General features: G+C 41.2%; 1 protein-coding gene across 1 annotated transcript in view; it reads right to left on the reverse strand.

Annotated features, from left to right (window-relative positions):
• RAB5B (RAB5B, member RAS oncogene family) overlaps positions 1 to 18,903 on the reverse strand; it is a 71,663-nt gene continuing 52,760 nt past the window's right edge. Inside the window, exon 6 of the mRNA XM_069758418.1 lies at positions 1 to 3,455. Coding sequence (XP_069614519.1) covers positions 3,340 to 3,455 — 116 coding nt within the window. The 3' untranslated portion in view covers positions 1 to 3,339. The remainder of the gene's footprint in view (positions 3,456 to 18,903) is intronic.

Here is an 18,903-nt window from a genome sequence, read left to right on the forward strand (position 1 = left end):
TTAAGAAGCTAAGTTCATTTAATATACACACACAGTCTTTGTTTTTACTTACATTAAATACATTGGTAGATTGGGGGGAGATGTTCATTATGGTTACAATTGAAGTTAGATTTTTTGTAATGCAAATAAGAACAAAAAAAAAAAAAAAAAAGCATATTAAAACAGAGAAATTCTAATCTCTCGGAGCTGCGATACACCAACTTGGTCCAGGTTTCACCCATGTGCAGATAGGGAATCGAGGAGAAGTTGGCAGTGTCATTAGTATTTTGAGTACAACATTGGTTGCTTGTGGCAATTCATCCGGTCATTGAAAAAAGAAAAAAAAAAAAAAAAGCACGACATGGCTATCCGTTGTCCCATAAATACATCTCAGCAGTGATTTTATTTTCTCTAAAGTGAATTGTAGTGAGTCCGAGCCAATAACTGATGTTCATCTAAAGACGAGATTTGCAGAAACGATGGATATGCGAGTTTCCGTGAAGTCAACTGCATACATTGCTTGCAACATCACCGTAAAAAATAAATATCACTTTTCAATCAGCTGCAATGATTAATAAAACGGATTAAAATTTCAATAGCCCACTTACATCTTCCACAGGCAGAAGGACGTCCTACATAAACTCTGCTACATACACTCACTGTTCCATCAGCAGAAAGGTGTGTCAATTGTAGCGGCAACCATAAGATGTACAAACATGGATCAATTAGTGTCCAGTTTGGTAATTTGCATAAAAGTTCCAAAAAATGGATGTGATCCCTGTCTGAAAAAAATTTAGGTTGACATCAATATACCGTAGATAGTTGGAGGGTATCTTAGTATAGGCTTTTATTACCGCATACAAAAAAAAAACAAAAAAAAACACAGAACAAAAACAAACAAACAAACAAAAAAAAGACACAAAAACCCTAGGCCTGGCAATGCAATGAATTTCTGGGACATGGAAATTTTGTGCAATCATATGCATATATGCAAAGTACATGCAGAAATGCTCTAAAAATGAACCTTGGAGATTGGACATATGTGACTATCATAACTTTACTAAGTTGCCCAAAGTGTGATATGTGAACGTGCTGAGTACTTGAGAAGAAGTCTAGAGCTTCATATATTATTGTAGTGTTGGGAAACCATCATTAATGCCTATTACACTGCACAAAAGGTGCAGATTTTCAGTATATGTGCAATATCAGTATAGCAGAATTAAGTAGCAAAGTACAGCAAAAGTGGCAGAAAATACAATAACAGTGGTATAATGTCTTTTAACCCACCTCCAATGCCATGATAATAAATCCTAATGAGTATCATAAAACATGCACCAAGGAGGACCTGTAGGATAAATTCCCAGGCAGCAATATAGAAAATCAGTTTAGCACAACTGAATGATTTTCTTCTAGCCCCATTCAGGTTAATTTGGACAGTCTCAAATGTATGCAACAAATCTGCTGCTTGTGAATATATCTTTATAATAACTCCTAAACCTGTGTCATTCATGAGCTGTCTAGCCCTCCTCCAAATGGGACGTTAACAGAATCAAGAGTAAGAAAATGTAGTACACCCTTATCGACAGTCCTGTCCACCTATGGAAGGAAGGCACATATCAAGAGAAAACTGGCAATCCATTAAGTCACCAACAAAAATGAGTAAGAACACTTAAACACACGCAGAAAGGCACAAACCTGGTGCCAACTGGTGTCTAGATAAGACTTAGGAGAACCTCATGAGTCAGATTTGGTTCATTGTTTAACCTGCCTTTAATGAGAAGACTCCTTGGTAGGGTGAAGAGTGGTTAATAATGTACAAATGTATGTTGTGATGTGAGAACATAATGACTATTCTAGCGGAGGATGATGATCTATAATAATCAGCCGTTTGCTACATGATAACCAAAAATGTTATTCCTTAATCTAATAAAAGCAAAAATGCAAAGAAGAGCAACTTTTCCACCACTTGAGAACTAAAGTCCGCACAGCTGGTGGCAACTCTTACAGAAGGCAATACTAAACACACAGGTCTGTATGGAAGTTGCAGATTACCAACCAAAATACTATTATATGGGGCCTCTACTAGACGAGGAGAAAAGGGTCATTTAGTGACGACCTTCTCTATGGTTGCACACCGTGAAGGAGTGATTGGTAGGAGACTGGTTTAGCTAACCATTGCCAAGTGGCATCAGGACTTGCAGAAGGCTAGGTACAATACATACCTCCAAGCTGGAAATCCATCATCTGTCACTCTGTCCATAGTCTACATATCGGTGGTGCTTTGCCTACGGTCATACAGCAGTTCTACATCGTTACATCACTAGTTGGATCTGCTGCACAAATGGATGGAAAAACCAAGTGCTGTATAAAATCCCTGAAAACCAGATGGCCAAAAGAGTTCTAATGACTGCGGCATACAGCGCTGCCATTTTTTCATCAAGTTTCTGTAAACCTTTTTATGTGCTTTAAATTCCAGACACCAATCAGATTTCTACTGCGTTACGAGAGGCCGCTGCGTTTCCCGCCTGGACCAACCCCACAATCCCCCATCAATGGAAGGTGTTCTCACCCCTTGCAGTGCTTCACAGTAATCGAAAAACCTTCCGCGTTTACACCCGTGCATCACCCATAAAATAGTTCTTCATGATTTCAGACTAAAGCTAGAGTAATGTGAATGATCATTTACCAGCTACACTTGTCCAGGCGCACAAATAATGCATTTAACAGGAGAAGCAAACAAGAAATTAAAGTACTGTAGCAAGATTTGTAAGTAACGTGAGGCTTCTTCAAAGTCTGCAGAGATATAGGGTGCTGGACAGACTGCAAAACAGAAAGAAGTAGATGGAAGGTAGAAGATAAGTAGTAGGTGGGTGGAGGGCAATCTACGTGAATTCAAAGAAAAACCAACATTAAAGTCACTATATGCAGCTATAATACAAAGTAGAATCAGTTTTTTGTTGTTTTTTGCTTCTTTTCTTGTTGGCTCTGTTGAGAAGGCGCGGTCCCCAGAAGATGCGATCCTTTGCAGTGTCACAGGAGTAGTCTGTGTGTGTTTGTTGGAAGCAGTAAAAGGAATAAACAGAAATTAATACCCACAATAGTGCAGTTAGCAGGGAGGTTGCTGAGGGCTGCAATGGTGTGGGGGGTGGGAGAGGTTAGTAAGGGAAGTTTCCAGCTGCTCGCTTTGCTTCCATGTGTGTGCTGATATCCATAGTGAGGGGGCAAGTGGGGGAAGAAGGGAAAGTCTTGGCAGAAGAGTGAGGTTCTGGAAGGGCGTTAGGATGGATTTCTGGAAGGGCAGGTGCAGGAAGAGAGGTTATAATCTTATCTTGAATCCCCTTTGTTCTCCAGTCTCCGGTATTAATTGCTGCAGCACTGGCTCCTGTTCTGCTGCGTCTGCTCATGGAGATCCACACCCCGGCTTCGCCCAGCTGCCCCACTTGTGTTCTGGGGCTCATTTTTTGGCAGCTTCTTAGCTGTAAAAGACAGACAGGATTTCATTAAGGCATATCATTTTTATATAAGCAAACCCTATTGGGGGGGGGGGGTAAGAAAACTAAACAAAGTGGTCTGATCCTACTTTCTGGATTATGGCCGTCCTCTTGCTGAGCAGAGTAAAAGCTTATAGCCCAGATTCATCAAGACTAGTGGTGTTCACTCCACTCTCGATGATGGGGTGTGCTGGAGTCAGAGACGCTTAATGCATTAAGGGGTATATCTGAAAAGTGGTGTGCACCTCGCCACAAATCTAAATCAAGTCAAGGGCTGGAGCAAGATATGTCTTGCAAGATAAACCACAGCTCATCATGAATTAGACAAGCTACGGCATCACGCCTCCCTCCCCCGTTCCATCCATTTTGGCGGAGCTTATTGAAACAGAAATCAAAAGTCACAAAATCGGTGCATGATGGGTCGTCTTTGCACAGAAATGACAACCATGTTCGCACATATAAGAGTAGGAGAAAAGACAGGCGACCAGGCTTGTATGTTAACAATAAGCTAGAGGAGATAGTATGCCATCCTTCGAACACCCACCGAGTTATGAACTTACAGGACAACAAGCAGAAATAGCGATTGCAAATCTCAAAAATATAAGGCGGATTTTCTTGCTTAAAAACTTTGCTTTGTCTAAAGTTATGAAGAAAATATTTATTTTTATATGGTTTATAAATACTACTATATACCACAGCAAGCATTAGTAATTTACCACGAAAAACAAACAAAATAAACAAACCCAAACAATAGGATACTTGCACATTTTGTATACATTGACATGATGTCTTTAGGATGCCTGCTGACCCGCCGTAGCCGCTTTAGAATAGAGAAAGCATCTACTAATGTTACAAATGGAGGGGGTATGTGGGGATAAGAGCAGAGCAGTGTGTCAGTGCTGTGAGATAAGAGCTGCAGGGAGTCACATACACCACTTTGGATCTGTGACAGCCATCATCCCAGTATTCCCAATGCCTGGAATAGATTCAGAGGTGTCTATAATGCTACACTGCTCTGTTCCCCTCCCCAGTTTTTATCTCCTAGGTGCTGGCAGTGAGACTTGTGTGACTTGGTTAGGTACATCAGTCTTGCCATATCACACAGAGAAAACTGGTTCTGATCTTCTCTGGAGGCCTTTTTTATTCTTCCGGTAAGTTACGTCCCACTTATAGGTCGGTAACATCATATAGGTGAAAAAGTAAACATGCCCAGAGACTAATCTCTGCTCTCGACCCCTTCTTATAGTGGATTTTAGTATATAATCTTTACAATGTTAATATCTCCACAACAGAGATGAGAATTTTTTTTTTTTACTCATCTCTGCCGACACTATTCCATGATGTGGCCATTTTAATATGCTCAAAAAAACTGGTGAAAGGTCTTCCTTAATGCACTTGCAGGAAGATGAAGAGTAGGAAGAGACTCGGACAACTGCAGCCATTTACTTCCCCCCCCTCTAAGAGATTGATAACTATAATATATATATATATATATATATATATATATATATATATATATATATATATATATATATATATATATATATATATATATATATATATATATATATATATTTCACTGAGTATTTAACATATATACACACATGACCAGCCTGCACCTTCACCATAGGCCCCCATACAGATCAGAGAGCTGGTGGCTGAAACAGACCAATGTGCATGGGTGCCAAACAGCTGTAAAATAATAGACAATGATATCTTCCCGTTAGTGAATGGTACAAACGTGGAGTGAACTCACTAATTTAGACAATGCTGCCCAACAACCTAACGTGTATTCAATGTTTGCTGACATTCAACCAGTCTATGTTAAGAGAAAAGAAAGATGCAGGGCATAGAAAAAAAAAAACCATCTGTCTGGCAGGGCTAACTGCCCACTTGGCAGAACGGAGGTTGCATGTGCATGGAGATGGGGCATTTGAAGGAATAGCTTTCCTAATAGAACAACCAAAGTCCAGAATTAGTAAGAATTAGAGTATGTGCACACATTGCGGATTTTGCTGTGTATCCGAAGCAGATTGGCCGCTGCGGATGCGTAGCAGTTTTCCCTGAGTGTACAGTACCATGTAAACCTATGGAAAACATAATCCGCAGTGCACGTGCTGTGGAAAAAAACGCGCAGAAACATTGCGTTGTTTATTCCGCAGCATGTCAATACTTTGGGCGGATTCCGCAGTGGTTTACACCTGCTTGATAATAGGAATCCGCAGGTGTAAAACCGCAGGTGGAATCTGCAAAAAAAAAACACAAAAAAAAAACCGCAGTAAATCCGCCGTAATTCCGCAGTGCAGTTTACCTGCGGATTTACCAAAATCAGTCAGGAAAAATCAGCACCACTTTCTGCAACATGTGCACGTGGCCTTAAAATGGATTAAAAAATTATGCTGAGCCTTTTCCCACACAAATATATATTAGGGCTTTTTTTTTTTTTTTTATGTGGGGCCCATTATACTGTATGGAGCACTATGTGGGGCAATTATACATTATGAAAAGCAATGCAGGGCCCTGATATACTGTACGAATGACTATGAGGGTCCCATTCTACCGTATGAAGCACTTTTTGTGGCCATTATACTCTACTAGATGGCAGCCCGATTCTAAAGAATCGGGAGTCTAGAATCCATATATACTTTATTTATTCAAATGTAAAAATAATACAATTAATAAATAATAGTAAGAAAGAACAAAAAATGGCTGCACTCACCAGCTCTTGACAATTCTTGTTATTTAAGGTACAGTTACACAGGATCCATGAACATGCTTATGAGGGGAGGGATGAAAGACATCAGACGACAACTTTGCGTGTTGTGGCAAATGCCACAACAACGGTTCTTTGCTTAAGAACAATGTCAGGTAGTAGGAAAATAGCCAGTTAATAATAGGCAATAGTTCTTTGCAGGAATGCAGATATTAATAAATAGGCAGTTTATATTGCAGAGAAATTGCTGGGCAATAATGGACAATGTCCTTATGTGGCAAATAATAGAGCAATATACCCAATGTGGCAAAGAAGAGGTTAATAAACGGCAGTCTCTCAGTATAACAGTCAGTGAATAATAGGCAGTATATGGAGAAAACACCAAACAAAAGTTCAAAATTGGTGTGAAAATGTCACTGAACCACTTCACAACTAAGTATATATAGTTTTGGTAAATGGTATTATCATTTTTTTGATGAAATTCGGCAGGAGCTTGAAGAGCAACGTCACTGGGCCCGCCTCCACGCTGTAGAAACTTGCTGTGAGGTAAAAATTCAAAAATCACACCAAAATGGCGGGCGGAGTGTGTCACAGTACGGCACGTTTCTGATTGGTCGCTCGCAGCAGGCGGCAACCAATCAGACACTGGACACTGTTGACGTCACTTATCTCCGGACATTATCTCCGGACATTAGCTCCGGACATTAGCTCCGGACAGGAAGTTGGCACAAATTGCAGGAAGTAGTATTCTAGGCAATTATATATTAGATGGAGGGCTGTGTGGGGATTACAGTTGGAGAATTGTACTGTGATGGGGGTCACCATTTGTCAGGGGGGATTTATGGAGGGAGTACAGTAGGGTCATCATACCGTGCGTGTGGAGGAATTCACTTTGGGGATATCATGCTGTTTTTAGGGACACTTGTTTGCATCATACTTTATTATCTGTATTATTCAAGGTTTTTTATCCATTGTTATTACGAATTTAAAATTAGGCCACACGGCCATATGCTTTTTACTGTTCTTATATAACATATTATATTATTCCTATAACTTATTCTAAGATTGACTAATTAAAATATCCTTTGTTCGTGGGACAACTCCTTTAAGTTTGTTTCCATGTGAAAAAGTTCAACGTTACATTTTACTCTAAGGAAAAACTTCAATTACAGACACTGTTTTAAAGAAAAACAATATATAAATCAAGGTTGGCATGGGACTTTGTCCAAGCTTTTAATTTTGACCCTCTGTGTATTTGCCATTGTATTTGGCAGACAATTTGGCTTTGCTGAGGAAGAAAGGTGAACTGATCACATTCCCTCTCCTACACCAACCAGGTAAAGTCCCAACAAAGGGGACAGTCAGAATTGAAGTGTATATTTTCAGTTTTTACAGAAAAGTAAAAGAGCAGTACGGTGTCTGAAGAATTGCTTAATTCATGATAATAATGATAAGTTAAATGATGAAGAGGAGGTCATTGGCTTGGAGGGTTAAATTATTAACAAGAGCACAGTAGAGCAATAGCGTTATAAACCCTTAAGTGTCACTATCAATTACAGCCAATCTGATAAACAGCACTATAAAGAAACCTTTCAATAATTTAATCTTTGTCAATGCAGCCAAATGATTGTACCGGAGAGGGTCACTGACACATGTACGTACGCTAGAGGTCATCTGAACGGAATAGAAAATGCTAAAGGTAGAAGTATCATAACATGGAGGCAACAAACCTGCATATTAGTAGTAACGAGAAGCCACGGCCTGGCTCAGACACAGAGCGGAGACCACCGAGCACAGCTGTACGTGCATAGTTGTCATAGGCGTCTCCTAGGGGCGGCACTTTGCGAGTGGCATTCAGCCATTCTCCGACCCGGTTGTTTAACCGATAGCTGGCTCACACAACAGATAAGAAGTCGGCTGTCTGCACTGTATTCATGTCTGAAAGACCCAAGTAAAATTGAAGCTCGAATGACTGACATTTCCAGGGTCAACAGAATGTACAGCAACGTAATGAGGTCACAGGAAGGCGCTGCCGACACCAATTCTATGTCACAGAGGACTAGAAGATGGTGGAAAGGAAAACACTCCAATGGAGCCAAAGTGTCAGCGAAGGGGGGAAAGTGTGAGAAGGGGCATAGTATAGAGACTAGCCAGGGTAAGGGGGGAGAATTGGGGGGTACAGTACAGAACGGACACAATATGGAGGGAACAATATGCAGAGGGGCGAAGAGAGACCATAGTATATAATTTCAACAGTATAGGTAAAACAGTGCGTGAGGTGACAGTATGAGTCTGGGTAGGTAGTATGGGTACAGCATTGTGGACAACATGCAGGGGAGGGAACGTGTGAAAACGGGACACAGTATATAGACTGTGCAGTATAGGGAAACAGAATACAGAAGGGACGCAGTGTGAAGAGGGGAACAGTAGAGACTGGCCAGTATAAGGGGGACATTGTGTGAAAAGCAGCATAGGAGTGAGCGAGGCGAGAGTGGTAACGTGTACAGGGAAAATTGCCAATCCGTAGTGTGGCAGCCTTATACAGAACTCAGTAGAGAATTGCTAGATCTGAAGCAGAAAAAATACAGGGGTTTTATCAAAACTGCACAAAGCAGTCCAATAGGTGATACCATATTTTTAAAAAGTACTTTTTCCTCCAAAATATGTGGAGTAAATTGGGGGGTGCATCTTATAGACCTGATGTACCTGCTCTGGCTATGGTGGAAGGATGGGGGAGAGGCAGTGGCGCAGCATCAAGTCACGGGAGGCAGGAGTCAGCTGCTGCTGCGACCAACTCCTGTGCCCGCTGCTAAAGAGAAATTAATATTCACTGCATTCCACATCCATGGGAGTGTAAGGCAGGGAATATTCATTTCTCTCTAATAGCGGACACCGTGTTAGCCACAGCTGGGCGTTCGCGTGTGCCTGCTACTTAAGGCAATGAAAATTCACTGCTCTCCACTCCCACAGGCGTGGAATGCATTAAATATTCATTCCCTTTAGCAGCGGGCACACTTGAACGCACGGCAGCTGCAGGAAGCCGGCAGCTGTGGCTAATACATAAAAAACACATTAAAAAAAAAAGCATAATACTTACCTTCCTGCGCTCCTTTGCAGCGTCCTGTTCTTATGCCAGCAGCTGAGTTATGCTTGCAAGCAGTGTATGGCAGGTACGTCATGCGCTGCTTACAAGCCGAGGACAGCTGCCAGAATACTCACTGCTCTCCACACAATCCCGGCATGTAGAGCAGTGTGTAATCTGGCAGCTGTCCTCGGCTTGTAAGCAGCGCATGACGTACTTGCCATACACTGCTTACAAGCATAACAACTGCTAGCATAAGAACAGGACGCTGCGAAGGAGCGCAGGAAGGTAAATATAATGGTTTATGGTTTTGATTTTTTAATGTTTTTCTGATGGGGTCCAATCATACCAGGACGGAGATGGGGGCCCATGCATACCAGGATAGTATATATTACTACAGAATTGGCCACATTTTTTTAACTCTTTTTATTAGTTTTAAACAGTACATATCAAACCAATAGCATGTCATAGGATCCATGTCAAGTTGTCTTTTCCATTCTGTTCAATATGACATTATTGCCAAAACAATAAACTTATCCAAACTCTACCAATTCTGTAATCCCTCCCCTTAATCCCCTCCACCTCTCTACGTGCATCCATAAAAGCTATAGTTTATGGAATCAGAATATGTCCATCAATACATTTAAGACGATACCATTTGGTGCCCTTCAACTGGGCTCCCAGTCTTTGACCACATTTTTAGTTTCAATTTTTTTTTTCTAATTTCCTCCTCTAAAGCCTAGGTGCGTCTTATGGTCCGGTGGGTCTTATAGATCGAAAAATATGGTAAATTGCTAGAATCAGGGACTCTAAACCTATATCATTCTGACTTCTAATTGGGTAACAAAAAGCTGGTGACATATTCAATACAATGGATGAAATAAGTATTGAAAATGTCACCAATTTTGTAAGTCAATATATTTCTAAAAGGTACTGTTGACATGACATTCTCGCCAGATGTTGGCAACAACTCATCCAGCCCAGACAGGCAAAGAAATCAAACTAAACATGTCTATAGATTAAGTTATGTATAATAATGAGAAATGACACAGGGAAAAAAGTATTGAACACACAAAGAAATAAGTGCAAAAACCCATGGAAAGTCATGACACCAGCTGAAATTATCAGTAATTAAAACGCAATCCCGCCATTAAGAGTGAAATAATATCACCTCGTTCAACTGATGGCCTATACAAAGGAGTTTTATTACCAAGGTGCTACACAAGAAACATCTCATGATGGGTAAAACCTGTGACCTGTCTCAAGACCTTTGTGACCTTATTGTTGCAAAACATAATGATGGCATTGGTTTCAGAAGAATTTCTAAACTACTTAATGTTACAGTGAGCACTGTTGGGTCATAATTCAGAAGTGGAAAGAAGCATCTTTTCATTATAAACCAATCACGACAAGGTGCTCCCCACAAGATTTTAGACAGAGGAGAGAAAAGAACTAGCAGAAGAGCTGTTCAAGAGCCAAAGGCCATCTGTGGAGAGCTACAGAAAGACCTAGAATCAGCAGGTAAAATTATTTCAAAGTTATGCACTCAACATCCATGGACTGTATGCACGCTCACCACACAAGACTCCATTGCTGAACAAAAAGCATGTTCAAGCGCGTTTCAAGTTTGCTCAACAAAATTTAGACAAGCCTGCAAAATACTAGGAGAATATAGTCTGGTCAGAAGAGACAAAAACTTAAGTTCTAGGATGCCATAATACAACGATGGTTGGAAGCCAAAAGGCACAGCATATCACCCCAAGACCGCCATACTAACAGTGAAGTTTGGAAATGTGAATATCGTTGCCTGGAGCAGTTTTTCAGCAAATTTACTGAGCATTTTTTTAATAAAAAAAAATAAAAAAAATCTATATACATAATTGTCTAAGGGGTACTTCTGTCTGTCTGTCTGTCTCCTTCTGTCACAGTTATTCGTTCGCTGATTGGGCTCGGCAGCTGCCTGTCATGGCTGTCGCGACCAATCAGCGACGGCCACAGTCCGATTAGTCCCTCCCCTACTCCCTTGCACTCACTGCCCGGCGCCCGCTCCGTAATCCCCTCCACTCACCGCTCACACAGGGTTAATGGCAGCGGTAACGGCCCGCGGTGTAACGCACTCCGTTACCGCTGCTATTAACCCTGTGTGTCCCCAACTATTTATTATTGATGCTGCCTAGGCCGCATCAACAGTAAAAATATGTCATGTTAAAAATAATAAATTAAAAAAACCTGCTATACTCACCCTCCGCCGCCTTTCTCGCTCCTCGCCACGCTCCCGGGACCGCTCCATTGCAAGTGGCAGCCTCCGGTCCTGTCCCAGGGCTGGTGTGCGACAAGGACCTGCCGTGACATCATGGTCATGTGACCGCGACGTCATCATAGGTCCTGCTCACACCAGCCCTGGGAACACAAGCTGCCGCTTGCAATGGAGCGATCCAGGGAGCGTGGTGAGGAGCGAGAAAGGCGGCGGATGGTAAGTATAGCAGGACTTCAACGGGCTATAGGTGAGTATATGTTTATTTATTTAAAGTCTCTATACTACGTGGCTCTGCTATATACTATGTGGCTGGGCAATATACTATGTGGCTGGGCAATATACTACGTGGGCTGTGCAATATACTACGTGGACATGCATATTCTAGAATACCCGATGCGGTAGAATATATATATATATATATATATATATATATATATATATATATATATATATATATATATATATATATATATATATATATATATACACATAAAAAAATCGGCAAGAGAAGGCAGCACTCCAAGTCCTTTTAAAGGTGAAAAAAATGTGACTTTTATTGAACCCACATCTCTGTGCGACGTTTCGGCTCACACTGAGCCTTTTTCAAGGCTTGAAAAAGGCTCAGTGTGAGCCGAAACGTCGCACAGAGATGTGGGTTCAATAAAAGTCACATTTTTCACCTTTAAAAAGGACTTTGAGTGCTGCCTTCTCTTGCCGATTTTTGTATACATGTGGGCAGATGAGTGGACCATTCTGCCCAGGAGGCCAGGCACCCACCGGTGAGCATTGTGCTGTTCCAATTTTTATGGTATATATATATATATATTTACACCAGTACGATGAAGATGAACCGAGGGTGGACATTTCAGCAAGACAATGATCCCAAACACATAGACAAGAAAAAATAATTGGTTTCAGAGAAAGGAAATAAGGTTGCTAGAATAGCCCAGCCAATCATCTAAACTGAATCCAATAGAAAATTTATGGAAGGAACTAAAGCTCAGAATTCATAAAAGGAGCTCACGCAACCTTCAGGATTGGAAAAAAAGTGTTTGTGTTGAAGAATGGTCAAAATCACACCGGAGCAATGCAGGAGACTAGTTTTTCCATACAATCAGTAGTTCCCTGGATCAACGCCCTATCAAGGAATCTAGTATATATACCCTGTAACATTATACTTTTCAAGAAAGGAATCCAGTCCCCTCTTAAATTTACTGTAAGTAATGAATCACTCATTACAACATCATACGGCAGAGAGTTCCATAGTCTCACTGCTCTTACAGTAAAGAACCCGCGTCTGTTATTATGCTTAAACCTTCTTTCCTCCAGACGTAGAGGATGCCCCCTTGTCGCTGTCTTAGGTCTATGATTAAAAAGATCATCAGAAAGGTCTTTGTACTGTCCCCTCATATATTTATACATTAACATAAGATCACCCCTTAGCCTTCGTTTTTCCTAACTAAATAGCCCCAAGTGTAATAACCTATCTTGGTATTGCAGACCCCCCAGTCCTCTAATAACCTTGGTCGCTCTTCTCTGCACCCGCTCTAGTTCAGCTATGTCTTTCTTATACACCGGAGACCAGAACTGTGCACAGTATTCTAAGTGTGGTCGAACTAGTGACTTGTATAGAGGTAAAATTATGTTCTCCTCATGAGCATCTATGCCTCTTTTATTGCATCCCATTATTTTATTTGCCTTAGTAGCAGCTGCCTGACACTGGCCACTAAATGTGAGTTTTTCATCCCCCATACTCCCAGATCTTTTTCATTGACGGTTTTGCCCAGAGTTTTACAATTAAGCACATAATTATACATCTTATTACTTCTACCCAAGTGCATGACCTTACATTTACCCCCATTAAAGCTCATTTGCAAGTTGTATATGTCATATGTCGTTATTCTGATGACGTTTATCCTTTTGTTCAGATGTGTCAGCTCCCCTTGATTCAGTCTGTCCCATCCGTTACTCCTGAAGATGACCTTCCCGTTGTTCAGATATTTCAGCAGTCTTTGATTCAGTCTGTCTCATCCGTTTCCTTTCAAGCCGGGATTCGCTTTGTTCACTTGTCAGCTGCACTCTGGTCGCAACAACAACACTGTGAGTCAATTCTCATAAATGAGGCCCCAGGTACTCCTGCAACAGCCGCTACTATAATTACAGACTTAGGCCAGGGTCAGACTCAGCGTAGGGAAATACGGTCCGTATTTTACATGCGTAATACGCAGAAATGTTTCCAAAATAGTGATCCGTATGTCATCCGTAGGCAGGGTGTGGCAGCGTATTTTGCGCATGTAAACCTCCGTATTTTATATGTATGGCATCCGTACAGCGAGATTATATATATCAGTGGGAATTTTTCTGAATATTTTCTCACGCTCGAGTTCATCTGAGTTTATGCCAGCAGGGGGCGCAGCACCACAAGTCTAGGTAGCTATGTTCCCCTTCTTCCCATTCATTCCCCAGTTTTTACAGGCAGGGGTGGCTGCATTAGCAGGCTCCTGCTTGTAAAATTATTTAACCCCTTCAGATGGATTTACAGCGTGGGACAAGACTGAGCATCGGAGAGGTATGGGATATTGTTGTTTTTTTATTTTAACTTTGTTTCAGGTGACAAGGGTCTTCAATTGGATTGAGAGTATAAAAAACTATTACAACACCCTGTGTCTTTATTTCAATAAAATACTTTTTTCATAATGTGTGTGTTTTATTAACCATTTACTAATAATGGATAGGTGTCTTATTGACGCCTCTCCATTATTAACCTGGCTTAATGTCACCTTACAATAGTAAGGTGACATTAACCCTTTATTACCCCATATCTCACCGCTACAGGAGAGTGGGAAGAGAGTGGCCAAGTGCCAGAATAGGCGCATCTTACAGATGTGCCTTTTCTGGGGTGGCTGGGGGCAATGTTTTTAGCCAGGGGGGGTCCTATAACCATGGTCCCTCTCTAGGCTATTAATATCTGCCCTCAGTCACTGGCTTTACTACTCTGGCGAAGAAAATTGTGCGGGAGCCCACGCCAATTTTTTCCGTGATTTAACCCTTTATTTTAACAACTAGAGCCCCCAAATTTTACACACATAAACTTGTAAAATTACTAATGAGGAACATGTAAAAAAAATAAGGGATATGAAATGGTTTACTGTATGTCGGGTTTGAGAAGGAGATAGGAAAAGCCGGCAATTGAGTTACCGGCTTTTAAGCTATCTAGCGCTGTATGAAATTATACCCCTCTACTATGCGTAGACATTTATTCTATCTATTCTATTCTAACCTGTCAGTGTGATTTTACTGTACACCGCACTGAATTACCGGCTTTTCTATAGATCACCGCTGCGTATTTCTCGCAATTCAGACTGTTGGTCCGTGTGTAATCCGTATCTTTCTCTCCCCCATTGATTTTCATTGGCGGATTCTTTGCGCAATACGCTGACAAACGCAGCATGCTGCGATTGTCTACGGCCGTACAAGACCGTAAAATACGGATGCGTAAAATACGCCACATAGGAGCTGGGCCATAGACAATCATTGGTCCGTGTGCAATGCGTATTTTCTGTGCCTCTCATACGTCCGTAAAACATGCTAGTGTGACCCCGGACTTATCAGGTTGGCCCACCTTAGCGACTATATGGTTGCTGCTCCTTTTAGAGTGACTGTTTAGGTGTGGTCACTAATTCTTTAAGATCCTTTGGGCCAAAACTGTGGTTTTAAATTCAACATGCATACAGTTAGGTCCATATATATTTGGACAGAGACAACATTTTTCTAATTTTGGTTGTAGACATTACCACAATGAATTTTAAACAAAACAATTCAGATGCAGTTGAAGTTCAGACTTTCAGCTTTCATTTGAGGGTATCCACATTAAAATTGGATGAAGGGTTTAGGAGTTTCAGCTCCTTAACATGTGCCACCATGTGTTTAAAGGGACCAAAAGTAATTGGACAGATTAAATAATTTTAAATAAAATGTTCATTTTTAGTACTTGGTTGAAAACCCTTTGTTGGCAATGACTGCCTGAAGTCTTGAACTCATGGACATCACCAGACGATGTGTTTCCTCCTTTTTGATGCTCTGCCAGGCCTTCACTGTGGTGATTTTCAGTTGCTGTTTGTTTGTGGGCCTTTCTGTCTGAAGTTTAGTCTTTATCAAGTGAAATGCATGCTCAATTGGGTTGAGATCAGGTGACTGACTTGGCCATTCAATAATATTCCACTTCTTTGCTTTAATAAACTCCTGGGTTGCTTTGGCTTTATGTTTTGGGTCATTGTCCATCGGTAGTATGAAACGACGACCAATCAGTTTCGGCTGTATTTGGCTGGATCTGAGCACACAGTATGGCTCTGAATACCTCAGAATTCATTCGGTTGCTTCTGTCCTGTGTCACATCATCAATAAACACTAGTGACCCAGTGCCACTGGCAGCCATGCATGCCCAAGCCATCACACTGCCTCCGCCGTGTTTTACAGATGATGTGGTATGCTTTGGATCATGAGCTGTACCACGCCTTCGCCATACTTTTCTCTTCTCATCATTCTGGTAGAGGTTGATTTTGGTTTCATCTGTCTAAAGAATGTTCTTCCAGAACTGTGCTGGCTTTTTTAGATTTTTTTTTTAGCAAAGTCCAGTCTAGCCTTCTGATTCTTGATACTTATGAGTGGCTTGCACCGTGCAGTGAACCCTCTGTATTTACTTTCATGCAGTCTTCTCTTTATGGTAGATTTGGATATTGATACGCCGACCTCCTGGAGAGTGTTGTTCACTTGGTTGGCTGTTGTGAAGGGGTTTTTCTTCACCATGGAGATTATTCTGGGATCATCCACTACTGTTGTCTTCCGTGGGCGCCCAGGTCTTTTTGCATTGATGAGTTCACCAGTGCTTTCTTTCTTTCTCAGGATTTACCAAACTGTAGATTTTGCCACTCCTAATATTGGAGCAATTTCTCGGATGGGTTGTTTTTGTTTTCGCAGCTTAACCCCTTCATGACCGGGGGATTTTTCGTTTTTCCGTGTTCGTTTTTCGCTCCCCTCCTTCCCAGAGCCATAACTTTTTTATTTTTCCGTCAATTTGGCCATGTGAGGGCTTATTTTTTGCGGGACGAGTTGTACTTTTGAACGACATCATTGGTTTTAGCATCTCGTGTACTAGAAAACGGGAAAAAAACTCCAAGTGCGGTGAAATTGCAAAAAAAGTGCAATCCCACATTGGTTTTTTGTTTGGCTTTTTTGCTAGGTCCACTAAATGCTAAAAATGACCTGCCATTATGATTCTCCAGGTCATTACGAGTTCATAGACACCAAACATGACTAGGTTATTTTTTTATCTAAGTGGTGAAAAAAAATTCCAAACTTTGCTAAAAAAAAAAAAAAAAATTGCGCCATTTTCCGATACTCGTAGCGTCTCCATTTTTCATCATCTGGGGTCGGTTGAGGGCTTATTTTTTGCGTGCCGAGATGACGTTTTTAATGATAGCATTTCGGTGCAGATACGTTCTTTTGATCGCCCGTTATTGCATTTTAATGCAATGTCGCGGCGACCAAAAAACCGTAATTCTGGCGTTTCGAGTTTTTTTCCCGCTACGCTGTTTAGCGATCAGGTTAATACTTTTTTTTATTTGATAGATCGGGCGATTCTGAGCGCGGCGATACCAAATATGCGTAGATTTGATATTTTTTTTATTGATTTATTTTGATTGGGGCGAAAGGGGGGTGATTTAAACTTTTATGTTTTTTCTATTTTTTTCACATTTTTTTAAACTTTTTTTTTTTAACTTTTGCCATGCTTCAATAGCCTCCATGAGAGGCTAGAAGCAGGCACAACCCGATCGGCTCTGCTACATAGCAGCGATCTGCTGATCGCTGCTATGTAGCAGAATTGCACGTGTGCTGTGAGCGCCGACCACAGGGTGGCGCTCACAGCGACGGGCAATCAGTAACCATAGAGGTCTCAAGGACCTCTATGGTTACCATTCACAAGCATCGCCGACCCCCGATCATGTGACGGGGGTCGGCGATGACGTCATTTCCGGCCGCCCGGCCGGAAGCGGTAGTTAAATGCCGCTGTCTGCGTTTGACAGCGGCATTTAACTAGTTAATAGGTGCGGGCAGATCGCGATTCTGCCCGCGCCTATTACGGGCACATGTCAGCTGTTCAAAACAGCTGACATGTCCCGGCTTTGGTGCGGGCTCACCGCGGAGCCCTGCATCAAAGCAGGGGAGCCGGCATCGGACGGTATAGTACGTCCGATGCCGGTAAGGGGTTAAGGATGGCTTGTTTCACCTGCATGGAGAGCTCCTTTGACCACATGTTTACTTCACAGCAAAATCTTCCAAATGCAAGCACCACTCCTCAAATCAACTCCAGGCCTTTTATCTGCTTAATTGAGAATGACATAATGAAGGGATTGCCCACACCTGTCCATGAAGTAGCCTTGGAGTCAATTGTCCAATTACTTTTGGTCCCTTTAAAAACCAGGTGGCACATGTTAAGGAGCTGAAACTACTAAACCCTTTTTCCAATTTTATTGTGGATACCCTCAAATGAAAGCTGAAAGTCTGAATTTCAACTGCATCTGAATTGTTTTGTTTAAAATTAATTGCGGTAATGTCTGTAACCAAAATTAGAAAAATGTTGTCTCTGTCCAAATATATATGGACCTAAGTGTATTCTCCTTTACCTCTATAGAGCCTAAACTCCAGGAAGGGCAAATCTCGTGAAGGGGAGATTTCGAGATTTAACCCCTCAGTGAATGAGCAAATTGTGACCTTCATGACCAGGCCAAAATATTACAATTCTGACCACTGTCACTTTCTGAGGTAATAACTTGGGAGCGCTTAAACGGATCCCACTGAGTTGAAGAATGTTTTTTCATGACATATCACTTCATGATGGTGGTATCATTTCTTCAATGTAACTTGCGTTTATTTGTGAAAAATTAAAAATTTGGCAAAAATGTAGCAATTTTCAAACTTTGAGTTCTTATGCTCTTAAATCAGAAAGCTATGTCACACAAAATAGTTAATAAATAACATTTCCCACATGTCTACTTTACATCAGCACAATCTTTGAAACAATTTTTATTTTGTTAGAAAGTTATATGGGTTAAAAGTTGCCCATTTCTCCTTCCTCCCTGCCCCCCAAAAAATGAATCAATGTTTTTCTTTTTTTAAAGGGACCATCTCACATTTGAAGTGACTGAGTGGTCTACATGACAGAGGATACTTAAAAGTGACACCATTCTAAAAACTGCATTCCTCAAGGTGCTCAAAACCACACTCAAGATGTTTATTAACCTTCCAGGTGCTGCAAAGGAATTTTTGGAATGTGGAAAAAAACATGTTTTTTCCACAGAAAAAATTATTTTAGACCCAATTT

This window comes from Ranitomeya imitator, chromosome 3 (assembly GCF_032444005.1).
Source record: "Ranitomeya imitator isolate aRanImi1 chromosome 3, aRanImi1.pri, whole genome shotgun sequence".
Lineage (NCBI taxonomy): Eukaryota > Metazoa > Chordata > Amphibia > Anura > Dendrobatidae > Ranitomeya > Ranitomeya imitator.